This window comes from Pelodiscus sinensis, chromosome 31 (genome assembly GCF_052426305.1).
Source record: "Pelodiscus sinensis isolate ZL-2025 chromosome 31, ASM5242630v1, whole genome shotgun sequence".
Classification (NCBI taxonomy): Eukaryota; Metazoa; Chordata; order Testudines; family Trionychidae; genus Pelodiscus; species Pelodiscus sinensis.
In genome coordinates this window covers 2,800,183-2,812,925 of record NC_143082.1, presented here as the reverse complement: position 1 = coordinate 2,812,925, position 12,743 = coordinate 2,800,183, and the positions used below count along the sequence as shown (strand labels likewise).

Below are 12,743 nucleotides of genomic sequence, written 5' to 3'. Positions count from 1 at the left end.
TCTCCCTTTCCCCCCAGACCCCAGCGGAGCCGCCAGGCAGCTCTGCCCTCAGGACCCCCCGAAGCACCACACGCGAGTCTGGCTTTGTACCTGAAAAGCCGAGGCTCTTGGTTTAATGGCAGAGCCCAGAGAGTCCTTAAAACAAAACAAAGCAAAACGCTCGCGCCTTCGCCCAACTAAAACACAAGCCCCGGAGCGGCGCTTCCTGCCCGGCGCCGGGTTACTGCGGGGGGGCCGCTGGCTCCTCCGCCACGGGGGCTGGTTCGGGGGAGGGACAGCACTTCTCCGCCCCCCCCTCGCTCGCCTGGCACGGGGAGAGAAGCAACAGTGTTAATGTTACTACAGCTGAACCCAGGCCAGGACCCCCCGCCCCCGGCCCAGCCTCACCTCCTTGAGTCTCTTGTTTTTCAAGCGGCTCCTGTCCTCCACCCTCTCCTTCCGCTTGTTCTGATGCAGCTTCCTCTTGTCCTGCAGGGAGGTGGAAATGCCCCCCCTGGGCAGGCGGGGGGCAGCTGGGTGAGGAAGGCGGCTGAGCCCAGCCCCGTCCCTGCCTCTTGTTCCGCGACAGCCTCTAAAGGCAGCAGCTCTAGGAGTGACAGCAGCTGCCTCTGGGGTGGAGCATGGCAGCTCGAGAACAGCCCCCAGCAACAGACCCAAAGGAGCATCCCCACAGCCCCCCAGGGGGGAGGCGCTGAAGAGGCCCAATGGAAGCAGGCCAGGGCTGCAAACCTGGCGCTAGAGTAGCCCCACAGGGTGAACTGCTCCAACACGGAGCCAGAGTCGCCACCGTTTACTCCGCCCTGGGCCCAGGCCCCCCGAGAGCTGGCCCGGTCACTGCCTTTCAGTCAGACGTTTTGCCAGCAGCGAGTGAAGTTTCTCACCAGCCTGGCCCCACTTTACAACTGGGGAAACTGAGGCAGGGAGCCAGGCAGAAAGCGGCCCATCACCTCAGAGCCAGGAATTGAACGGAGTCCCCGCTCACCCTGGGGCTCCCCTTACCCTGTCTTAGCTCTGGCTTTAGGGCCCCAGTAGGCTTCGGGGTTCTCCTGGAATCGTTTCAGGCCCTGCTTCCGGGACTTGGGGTTGGCGTCCTCGCGGATGGTGAAGGACGCCTGCAGCCTGGGGCAGGAGGGGAGGGAGACAGGCGGCTTAGTGCCTAGCGGGGGGGGATCCCCTTGGGCAGGGGGCACATGGGGGGCTCAGAGCCAGTCTGGGCCTATCTCCCAGCTGCTCAACACCCCCCAGTGAAACAACCCACCTTGTCCTGCAGCAGCAGGGTTTTGCTGCCCCCAGGGGCCCGGCAGGCCAGGGCCAGGCCCAGCACCCCGGCCCAGCTAGTGCCAAAGGCCTGGTGAAGTTACGCCAGCCCAGCCTGCGGCTTACCCAGCGATCGCACAGCGCTCGCCAAAGAGGCCAGTAGCGCCAGCTGCGTTTGACAGATGGGGAAACTGAGGCACTGGGAGGGGACATGACCCACCCACAGTTGTACTGAAGGACAGTGGCACAGCCAGGCCTCAAACCCCCCAGTCAAGTCCTAGGATGGTTCCCTCCAGCCCCTGCACCGGAGCGAAGGAAGCAGAGCCCCAGGTGCCCGCCTGGCCCCCAGCGAGCCCCCCGGCCCTACGTGGGCTCCACGGCGAGGATGTGGAAGGCCGGGCTGGTGGCCGAGAGTCGCTCTCTCTTCACGGGATGGAGTCTCTCCTGGGGGGGAGGAGGGAGGAGAGATCAGGTCATTTTTTTCCCTTGATTTGTACCCACTGCCCCCAGGCCTATCCTCCCCAACCCACAGCACAGCCGCTGCCCCCCTTAATCCTGAGCTGCAGGCCCCTTGGCCGCCAGGCCTACCCGCCCCCCAATCCTGAGCATTGGCAGAGCGTCTCCACGGAAGGGCCCCTTCAGGGAGGCCTGCCCCAGCCCGGCCAGGACTGGCTTGGAGGCATCCTGGCTAGCTGGGGCCTGACCGGGGGCGGGGCAGGAAGGCACAGCACCCCCCCCCCCACCCCCACTCACCCAGGATCTCATGATGTCCCAGAGGGCGGCGGGCAGCGCGTCCGTCTTGACGGCGTTCTTGCAGGCGTGGGAGAGCGACACGCGGTAGCCGGCATGGAGGAGGGCGGATCTGAAAGCAGAGGGGAGCCCTCAGGCCAGGCGCCCGCACTGCGGGGACGGGAGCCCTGGGGCAGCAGCTCGTGAGGGGCACGTTCCCCCTCCCGGCCCCCCCCAGCGCTCCTTAGTGCCGCATGCGCTGGGGGAGGGGGAGACTGGTGATTCTTCCCCCCCAGCCTTGGAGGCAGCATAGCTGGGGGGGGGAGGGGGAGCTGGCCTGGATCTATTCCCAGCTCTGCCCTGCTCCCCCCAGGGCCCCTGCTGGCTGGTCCCACACGGCGCCTGGGTACCTGAACTGCAGCAGGGAGGGCGTGTTGCAGTGGATGGTGCTGCTCAGGCTGTCGAGGGTGTAATACAGCGGGACGTCGCTCAGCTCCTGCCCAGAGGGGAACACGAGAGGGACACAGTGGCGCAGCATGGCGCAGGCCACGCCCCCTACCACAATGGCTCAGAAACCCAACTAGCTTGCGACGGATGGGAGGGAGAGGGGCTCTACCCTTTCCTAGACATGCCAGCTGTCAGTAATTAAGGGGTTAAACCCAGAGCAGGGGGGTCCAGGAGGTACCAGTGGGAAGAGGGGGGGAGACAGGAACCGAAAGCAGCCAGGTGCCCACTGCTGCTGCGCGTGTGGCTGTCGGGAAAGGCCGGGGCGAGGTGCAGTGAGCCTTGGGAGCCGGACGTGGACGGTCCGGCAAGACCCGGGCCACGAAGGACAGAAGCAGGCGTGTGGGTAGATGGGGAACGTGCAGTTAGACGGGGTCGGGTATTTTTTTCTCTCTGGTTTGGGAACTCTGCTGAGTTTTTCCACGAGGGTGGTGGCAGCTACCGGCCAGGGCACCTGTGACTGGACTTGCGGCCGACCCTGCCTCCAGAGGGTTATTTCTCAAGTCACTTGCGGGCCCCCACCTCAGCGTTCCCGAGTGGGGAACAGTCTCAAGAAAGCCTCATCCCCCCTTCAGGTCTCCCCCGGATGCTCCCCAACGCAGACCCAACCCGGTTCCCCAGCAAGGCCCCTCACCTCGGTCACCATGCTCAGCACACCCTGGATCCGTGCCTGTGTCCGGAACCGCCCCGGGTTGCTCCCCAAGGCCGACAGGATCCTCTGGACAAAGGCCAGGTCGTGGAGGGGCTCCGCCCACACGGGGCCCCCCAGCTGGGAGAGAACAGGGCAGGTAAGGGCAGCGCCTGGCCCTATGGGAGTGGGGCGCACCAGGGGAGTGGGGCGCTCACCTGGTGCCGCTGGCCGCAGTGCTCGCAGGAGGGGCCCACGGGGGGGCCGGAGGCAGCTGAGTATTTAAAACTGAAATTGGATCAGTGATTAGACACAAAATGGGATAGAGCCCCTCCCCCCATCGCCCCCACCCTGAGATCTCACAGTCCAGCCCCCCCACAGGCTCCCCCAGACAGGCCCCCCTCCCGCTGGGGCCCCCTCCAGGAACCAGTCACCCCCCACATCCATCCTACATCTCCTTAGGGGCTCCCAGCCCTGGACTCCCATCTGGCAGACACAGGCCCTCTCCAGTCACTAGCTCTGAGGTCAGGTCCCCTCCCCAGCTTTCCAGGGCCAGGAGTTGGGGGCTGACCCGTGGGGGGGAGAACCCGGAGCTCCCTACTTGCTCCCGTGGCTCGTCATCTTGCCGAGTCTCTGGAAGTGGTGGGTCCCGCAGCCCACGCAGTTATACACCAAGGCCTGTTTGCTGCAGAGACGGGGAGAGGCAGTGATAACAGGGCTCAAGCCCAGCAAGCAGAGGGGAGGCGAGCAGGGGGTGTTGCAGGGAATGCTTCCAGGGGGCGGGGCAGGTTACAGGGGGACAGGGAGCTCCAGTAGGGGGCGCTGCAGGGAGCTGGGCAGGGAGCTCTGCCAGGGGGCAGGGCAGGTTACAGGTGGACAGGGAGCTCCGCGGGGGCGGGGCACGGCGGGCAGGTTACAGGTGGACAGGGAGCTCCAGTAGGGGGCGCTGCAGGGAGCCAGGCAGGGAGCTCCACGGGGGCGGGGCAGGGCGGGCAGGTTAGAGGTGGACAGGGAGCTCCGCCAGGGGGCAGGGCAGGTTACAGGTGGACAGAGAGCTCCAGTAGGGGGCGCTGCAGGGAGCCAGGCAGGGAGCTCCGCGGGGGCGAGGCAGGGCAGGCAGGTTAGAGGTGGACAGGGCGCTCCGGCAGGGGGCCGGTCAGGACCCGGAGTGAAGGCCTGCGCGCAGCACCCAGATCACCTGGCAGAGGCTTTCACAGTGGCCTGGCCGGAGAAGACCCGCACGAAGACCCGGATGTAGAAGTCGGCGCTGACCGACAGCAGCGGCACGATGTAGCGCTGGTAGCAGTTGGCGTGCAGGTCCAGGCTGTGCAGGATGATCCGCAGGGCCTGTGTGGGGAGACAGGGGCGAGCACCGGCGCTGCCGAGCCAGGCTGGGGGAGCTGCCAGGAGGCTAGCTGTGGGGGGGAGCTGGGGTGCAGCACAGGGCAGGCCTGGAGGCCATGCTCCATTTCCAGGGCAGGGCCCAATCCGCAACCCAGCTCTGCTGAGACACGAGGGCGCCAGGCCTCAGCCCAGCCCTAGCAGGCCCAGCGCCAGAGGGCCAGGGAGGAGGCTGAGCTCCCCTTCCCTCTGCCCCCTGCCTCCACTTACCATCTCATGGCAGAACTTGCCCTTGAGGGACATGGCTCCGTACTTGCTGTAACACGTCTCCCCGCTGTTCCCGGCCATCACTGCCATGTCGGTGCAGGTGACGCACAGCAGGCCTGCGAGGGGGCATCGGGGGTGGGGTCAGTGGAGTCTTCCCCCAGCTCTGGGCTTCACCTGCTCCAGCCTGGATGGGTCTCAGCCCAGGGGTCTGAGGTGGAGGAGGGGAGTCATCTGCTCTGGGAAAGCCGGGAACAGAAGCCAGGAGGCCGGATTCCTCGCTGCCCTGCTCTAACGCTCCAGCTCCTACGCCCTGGAGCAGCGGTTCCCAAATTTTTCGGCATCATGCCCCCTTTTTGATTTTTGACAAACTCTTACCTCCCCACCCCCAAAAACCAAACATAGCAGCAAACTTGTAGAGAAAAAAAAAAGTTGCCCTTTTAAGAGCAGAGCAGACATTGCCCTTTTAAGGCGACCATTTTGAAGTCTGCCTGGGGTGCTCCATCCTCCGCCCCCCCATCCCCACTCCCAGCCAACCTGAGTTGCACGTGTTCCAGGGGACACCCGAGCCAGGAAAAACAGAAAATACCGGACGGACCGGGCTCTTTCTTGGGGGGGGCTGGGTCGCCTTGCGCCCCTCCTGGAATTTCTTCATGCCCCCCCAGAGGGGGCACGCCCCCCCAATTTGGGAACCTATAGCAAAGGGAAGGGATCAGCAAGCAGCTGGCACGTGCCCCAAGGCACTGCTGCAGGGAAGCTCGCAGCACCACGGCCCCCTCGCTCACCGCCATCGCTCACAGCCTGCACGGCGGCGTCCAGGAAGGTGGCGGGGCTGCCATACGGGTCCAGGTCGATGATATCGAACGGCTCCTTCTTCGCTTTCTGCTCATACATCAGCATCCTGCGGGCAGGCCGGGGAGGCACTGAGAGGCAGCCTGAGGGACCTTGGGGGGCTCAGCCCCCCGCCAGAGAGGGGGCTCTGTCTTGTGACTGCGGGGGGGGGGGTGATGGCAGCGCTACGTGCCCCACGAGCAGCACAGAGTCACAGACAATCCCTGCCCCCCACAGCTTCTGCCTCACCCCTCGGCCAGCGGGAGGCGGTTAGCGACCGTGGCTGCCGGAGACCTGGCCCGTGAACCCGCCCACCGTGCTACACGGGGCTCCCTACTGGCTAGCCAGCCACGGGGGCCTGTGTTAGCAGATCCCCAGAGCTAGCCCCGTTCGCCGCCCTGCCCGCCCCAGGCACAGGGCCATTCGCCCTCCTGCTTCCGAGCCAGCTGGACTGGGCTCAGGCCAACCCAGTGAGCGGCTGAGACCAGCCCGCTCGGTGCGTGCGACAGCCGCCCCCCCCCGCTGTACCTGGCATCGGCCAAGCTCGGCGTCACCAGGTGCCCGACTCCGTTGAACTGGACGTTCCGCTCCATGAGCTCGACGGCTTTGGCGGAGAAGTCGTTGGCCACCACAGCCCGCAGGCCGGGCACCTCCTTGGCAAAGCGGATGGAGCGGAGCCCCGAGGCAGCCAGGGCCTCCAAGACCCGCACTCCCTCCTGCGGGGGGGAAAGGGCAGCATCTCAGGCAAAGGCCACCGGGGAGCAGTGGGGAACCGAACCCAGCACCTCAGGATCCGAGAGCCAAGCCCCCGATGGCTGAGCGAGGCCCCCAATGAAATCACAGAGGTGGGCGTGCTCCCTGGGGGATAGGCCATCAGCCTCTGGAGCACAGGGTGGTGAGTTCGAGTCCCCCCACCTGAGGACAGCTGGGCAGGCAACACCAGCTGCCCCAGGGGTGGAGCTGGCAGCAGCTGAAGGTTATGTAACGGGGGGGGTAGGACCCGCCAGCAAGCGGGCTCTGCCCTCACCCGGCCACAACGTGTTACGTGCGCCCGAGCACGGGAAACACCTGCCCAGGCTACCCCGGCGCCCAGCTCTGGATTGGGAAGCGCCTGCACCCACCTGAACACCAGACTGACCACCGAGCTGGGGGCCAGCGCGAGGCAGGGGTGAAGCCAGCAGAAGCGGGGAGGGGGTTCAGCTCCCCGCTAAAAACAGGGGGGGGAGGTTAAGGGAGAATCTCCCCTCCCTGTTCCCTGGGTCTTAGCCAGGGGAACCCATAGCAGGGTGAGCCATTTAGAACCCACCTACCCTCCGCAGAGAGCGAGCAGCTCGGCTCTTCGGTGACCGCCGGGGGGCAGGGACTGTCTCGCGCCAGGCAGTGCCCGGCAAGACAGGGACCCCGGCATGGCGGGAAAAGCGAGTCCAAGGGTTCAACGCACCTCGCACACGTCTCCCACCGCCGCCTGGTCCGTCCCCTCCCCGTCAGGCGCCGGTTCCGACGCCGCCTCCTCCCCTTCGGAGAGGTCCACAACCACCTTCTCGAGCCCCTTCTCTCCTGGGACGGCAACTGCAAGAGACAGAGCGAGCGGCGGCGATGCGAGGGTCAAGGTCACCTGACCCCCCCCCCCCACATGCCCCCCACTCTGCACACACCCCAGCGCCGCGCCTCATCTGGGTGACAAGAGGCCGGGCAGCCGCTCTGGCTTCAGACCTCAGCGGGCCTGGCTTGGGGCTGCTCTGATGTGCCAAGCGGCCTCGCAGCGGGCACGGGGGTTGCCCCTCTGGGCAGGGGGACCCTCCCTGGCTGAGGAGCTAACATGACAGCCCTGCACCACCCTGTTCCCAGCCTCCGACCACTCCCCTGATCTGCCCCCTATGCCAAAGCACCTTGCAATTTGGCTGGTCCCTGCAACCCGGGGCGACAGGGCAGAGCCCAGAATCACACAGATTAGGGTTGGAAGGGACCCGGGGCAGGCAGGGGGGGAGAGGAAGAGAGCAAGCCCCTGTGGACCTCAAACTATGGAGAGCGTAGAGGCAGCTCCAGAATTACTGCCCCCTCCCCCACGCAAGCAGACATTTCTTCAAGCCCCCCCCCCAATTTGGGAACCTATAGCAGAGGGAAGGGATCAGCAAGCAGCTGGCGCATGCCCCAAGGCACTGCTGCAGGGAAAGGGAGCAACCGGCAGGAGTCTCAGGGAGGGGCAGCACCAAGAGGGTCTCATCTGGCTTTGAAAGCCAAGGTGCTAGTGGCAGTCGCGCTACCGTGACCATCCTGCTCCTGCACGGGGGGGGGGGGGGGACGAGAGTTATTTCCACTTACTTTGAATCCCCTTTGCCACAAGCCGCAGGCGAATGAATTCCGTGATCACAGCACACCTGGGGCGGAAGGGCAGACACACACACAGGCCTCAGCACATGTTAAGTCAGATCCAGGCCACGTCCCCAGGCAGACTCTCACGCTCTTACCCACGTTTTCCAAGCAATTCTCTCGTGAGCCACAGTGGCAAAAGGGACTGGATTCTGGGGTCCTGGCTACAGGCTTATTAAGTGGGGGCACCCCCCACAGCAGGTGCTCGGCACTAGAGAAGAGTGGTCTAGTGGGAGAGGAACAACAGTTTAGGAAGACCTGGGTTCATCTCCTTGCTCTGCCACAGATGCCTGCATGAGCTTGGCCAAGTCACTTAGCTGCTGTGCCCCTCCCCCACCCCATCTGTACAATGGGATAGTAACTTTGCCGTGCCTCGCAGGAGGGTTGGGAGGTGCTCAGATACTATTGTGATGGGGCAGATAAGTACCTTAGATAGACAGTTCCAGCCCCCTCAGTTGTACTTACGTCAGGTCTCGGTTAAACTCCTGCACGGGGTTGTAGAACACTTCGTTGGCACTGGGGAAGATGATCTTCGCTTTTCCCTCGGTAATCACAGTCTCCCCCGTTTTCATGGGGCCGGCACAGCTCCCAACATCCACCACTGGATCAGAGGCAGGCGGCTGCCCCTCACTCTGTTCTGGACAGGAGCCATTGGCTTCCTGTGAGTGTTCTTCCTCCATGTCCTTGGCAGTCCAGAGCTCTCTGGCTAGCAGATCTTTGGCAGGTAGGAATCTCCGGCCCCTTCCAGTCAGCCAATTTGCTACAGTTCTGCCTGACTGCAGGACACAGCGTCTCATAAGCTAAACCAGTAGAGTGACATTAGCCTTCCTCAGAACACCCTGTGTCACAGCCGTCTCCAGAGTACAAGAAAGATACCACAAACACTTCCACAGCCTCGCTGTGCCAGGCACGGTTCAGTCCCAAAACAAAGACCAGCCTTGCCCCAAAGCACCTGCAATCTAAATACAAGTTGAGAGGTGACAATTGCTTATAGACAAGAGCAAAAGGAAACCACATCAGTGAGCATAAGGGGCAGCAGTCTCCACACATCAGCCATTTCCAAGTTTCTTGTCGCCATCGCGATGAGGGAGAGTTATGGGGGGGAGAGGGGGATCGGAATTCAGCGTTCCAGATGAGCACGGAAACACTACTTCCCTAGCCCTCATTCCTGTCCCTGCCCGTCTTTCTACTCACAGCGATTGTGAAGGAAATACTGTTACCTGCATTTTGTGGGAAAAAGCATTTTGTTGCAGCAATGTAACTATCTGATGTGGATGCAGCCCTACCCCACAAGGGCTGAAATCAGCAGCACTTGTTTTGGTAAATTTACCAGCACATCTTTAAGCTACTACACCCACATCCACATTCAGACATGGCAACAAATGTATAAGTCAGTGCAGGACCTGCGTATAGACAAACCTCAGCTCGTGAGCTCATTAGAGCAGGACATCTGTTTGTTTTGTGTCCCTACAGTGCTTTTCACACAACAGCCTCTACTCCATGGCACGGACTCCTAGGTCTCTCTGCACTACAACAGCATCATCAGCCTCAAGCATCCAAAAATTAGCCATCACGATTGGGGGGGGGGGGGGGGGAGAAGGGGAAGAGGACTCCACACACGAGTTATCAGATTTTTCAAAACAGCACATGGGGTTCTGTGGATGTGATTTCAGGCATTGGGGCCACGCCATTAGGATCCATATTTTCAAGTGTTTCATCACAAGTTGAAGGACTAGCCCAGCCACCAGCCTAGGTTTTCCCCAGGATCACCCCTTTTTTGCAGTAGCTTTCCCAGCTGAAATGGTTCAGATGGCCCAGAGGGTTTCTGTGCCTCACAGAGGCAGCAACCCTATTAGAGACAGGGCCAGTGCTGCTGTTTTTTCTTAAACAAAAGCTTGAGAGTCTCATGCAGTCCCAGGAGCCAAGATTTTCAGAGGGAAAAGGGGGAAGGGGCACGCCAAGTATCCTGAAACTCACAATGAAACTGCAAGAGCCAGCGACCTGGGAGAGCGATCCCCGCAGCCTATGCTTTCTGGTGGCCTCAATCCCTCACAAGGGCAGCAGGCGAGAGTGACTCAGCGTGAGGGGCTGGTGCCAGGTTTTGAGCATCGTGCGGGGGTGGGGTGGGGGGAGAATAATCCCAAACCCCGCCAGGCGGGGGAGGGAAGCTACAATTGTAGGTCTCTGTCCCCCCCGAGAAAAGCGAAACGAAACCCAAGCCCCGGGAAGAGGGACAGATCAGCCCCCTCCCCCGCAGCTCCCCATAGCCCGCGAACTCCACTTTACCTCCACGCCTTCCAGCAGCAGCTAGATGGACAGCGCCATATTGTATCCTGCGGGGAGCGATCAGGTGACCTGCATCCGGCCAATGGGAGGTGCCAGGTACAGGGCGGCTAGAGGGACAGAAAGCTTGGAAGCTGCGACCAGAAACTCAATGCCATTGAGAATGGGTGGTGGGGGAGAGTGAGGGACTAGAGACTTGTCTTGCCAAGTGGGGGCATTTCCCTCCCTTGGGGATCACTGTCAGGCAGCCCCCCCATTAATGCGGCAGCCTCATGACTGCAACAGAGGTGGTCCGGTGGTAAAAATCACTGTCACGCAACACGGACATCCCCCCCAAACACCCAGAAACAAAACATCCCCCCAAACACCCAGAAATGCAGCTCTGTCTACAAAACCACATGGCAGCAGGCCCACAAAACGTCCCCATAGCCTCCAGCAGGCTCCCTGAGGTCTGTAGCTGTCAGGGCAGCAAATCCAAAGTGAGCCCTTCCTCACTCCCACCCCTGCACCCGGCCTGTGAAACTTCTTCAAGAAAGCCCCCTAGAAGCAGAGGGGCTCAATGGAGCTAGATCTGTATTCCCATTCCCTACGCCCTGCACAGGTTTGGGGGGTGATCATTGAGTGTAACCCCTGCCAGCTCATCTACCCCCTTAGCCCCTGAGGCTCATGAACCCCTCTAAACAGCATCTTAGGAAAGGTTCGGAGCCTCCACCAGCACTTCCACAGTTCCCAGCTGCAGACTAGGTCTGCAAACTCCACTACCAGACAAGGCCCAATGGGCCGTGCTTGTGCTTTTCCACATATCTGCCTAGTCTCTGCCTCTTCCTCCGGGCAGGGCTTGACTCACAGATTGGGGGGCGTGGGCAGAACCCCCGATATTAACATATTCCTCAAAATACAGAGGGAAATCCAAATGTCACCATGGCAACACAGGTCTGAACACCCTGAAAATGTGGAGTGCCCCTAGGAGAACTAGGGCCCTAAAAAGGGGCAGGAGTCCAGACCCGAGCTGGAAAAAAACACACCCACACATGCACACGCATGGAACGGATCAGGGCCATAAAAATGGAGTTTAAGGGAGTGGGGTTGAGGAATAATTCAGAACCCAGCTAGAAAATCCAGAAACACCCATCCCCTGCAATTTGGAGGGAACATTCTCCTTTACTACATCCCTCTCCTTAAGATTTTAAAGGTGTCATTTCTGGAATAAAAAAATTGGGGAAAATTGCCCCCAATTCAACCACTTCTTTTTTTCTTTCTAAGGGGGGCAGTTCTCGGTTTGGGGGAACTCTCCTTTTAATCTGCCTCCAAACATATTGTTTCAGAGATTAATTCTCCCCCTCCTCCTCGCCCCCCTCCCAACACACACATATTTGTGTTTTGGGGGTCAGTTCTGGGGGAACTCAAAATTAGGAAAAACTTCCTCAAATTCAAACCCCAGAATTCAGCTTTTGCTGTGTTAATTCTAGATCCAAACCTGAGTATGACCTTCCCTTACTCCAAATCCCCAAACTTGTTTTGTTTGTGTGTGAACTTTGGGCCTAATCACAGGGGAAATCTTCCAGCCATATTTTTCCTCCAGATTCCAATTTAAAGGTGGGAGAATCCCTTCTAATCCATCTCTCCCATAACAGCCCCTAGCTTCTTTTTGGCAGGAAAGTGGGTGGATTTTGCTCCTAGATCCAAACTTCCTAAGAATAGAACCTAACTCTCCCCTTTTCTTTGAACCTGACCTTCCCATTTCATGATTTATTTGCACCAAACTTTATATATTTCTCTGTACTAAAAATTGTATATAATGACATTTACTTCATACATATAAAAGTTTATATCCGTACTTTACATATATTAGTTTATAAAAGTTATATAAGTTCAGTGCTCGGATATATAAGTTAGTTTACACAGATACATGTATAAAGGAAATGAAAAAGCTTAATAGTACATATAAAAATGTAAGACAAAGAAATTATACATATAATTTTATTACTTTGATATATAGTAATATATTTAGGTGTACTAAACTTTATATATGTGCTAAAACATGTATATAAGTATATATAAATCATATTATAACTTTATATACGTTTGATATAAATCATATCTATATATAAACGTAATAATAGGATATTAAATTTAGCATGATCATGGAAGCAGTAAGTTTAGTGCAGAGAAATTATGTATAATATAATCATCACTCTATTCTTCTTCTCTATATATACAATTTCCTGCATTACGCTCTGTATATTTGTACTGTATTAAAATGGTATAATCATAGTATGACGTTATGTGGATGTCTAGTGCTCGATTAGGAACTGTGTGTTTATATGAGAGTTTTAGACTCTGCAGAGGATGATCTGCAGAAAAGCGGATGGAATGACCCAGCTGGGTAGTTCTGCTTTCCTGGGTGTAGCAGGGGAGCATCATATGATGCTGCTGTTCTTGTCTCTCTAATCCCAGGCCACCCATCTCGCTAAGCTCCCTCCCTACACCCCCCTCTCCGTCCACACATGCACATCTAGCTGCAACCCGGCCAGCT

At 59.2% G+C, this 12,743-nt stretch overlaps 1 protein-coding gene across 3 annotated transcripts; it reads right to left on the bottom strand.

Annotated features, from left to right (window-relative positions):
- Positions 1–83: 83 nt before the first annotated feature.
- On the bottom strand, positions 84–10,291 carry TRMT1 (tRNA methyltransferase 1). 3 transcript variants are annotated; one of them, XM_075902437.2, is made up of 17 exons: positions 10,211–10,291; positions 8,390–8,883; positions 7,877–7,932; positions 6,996–7,123; positions 6,083–6,270; positions 5,509–5,624; positions 4,730–4,842; positions 4,317–4,465; positions 3,720–3,803; positions 3,337–3,406; positions 3,125–3,259; positions 2,397–2,482; positions 2,011–2,119; positions 1,625–1,701; positions 1,000–1,119; positions 388–493; positions 84–304 (listed from the first exon to the last, which is right to left on the bottom strand). In XM_075902437.2, the coding sequence occupies exons 2-17, from the start codon at positions 8,719–8,721 to the stop codon at positions 221–223; spliced, it is 1,953 nt and encodes a 650-aa protein (XP_075758552.2). In that variant the 5' UTR covers positions 8,722–8,883; positions 10,211–10,291; the 3' UTR covers positions 84–220. The 3 variants fall into 3 exon arrangements, with proteins under 3 accessions (XP_075758552.2, XP_075758553.2, XP_075758554.2); XM_075902438.2 differs by having other exon boundaries at positions 8,390–8,724; XM_075902439.2 differs by having other exon boundaries at positions 8,390–8,700; positions 10,211–10,271.
- Between the last annotated feature and the right edge of the window lie 2,452 nt (positions 10,292–12,743).

Bases quoted from the DNA above. Each gene is read 5' to 3' on its own strand.
- TRMT1 (XM_075902437.2), bottom strand. From the start codon at position 8,721: ATGAGACGCTGTGTCCTGCAGTCAGGCAGAACTGTAGCAAATTGGCTG. The intron at 7,933-8,389 runs GTAAGTACAACT...CTTCCGCCCCAG, and splicing joins GAGTTTAACCGAGACCTGAC to GTGTGCTGTGATCACGGAAT. The intron at 2,120-2,396 runs GTACCCAGGCGC...CTCTGCTTTCAG, and splicing joins CCCTCCCTGCTGCAGTTCAG to ATCCGCCCTCCTCCATGCCG.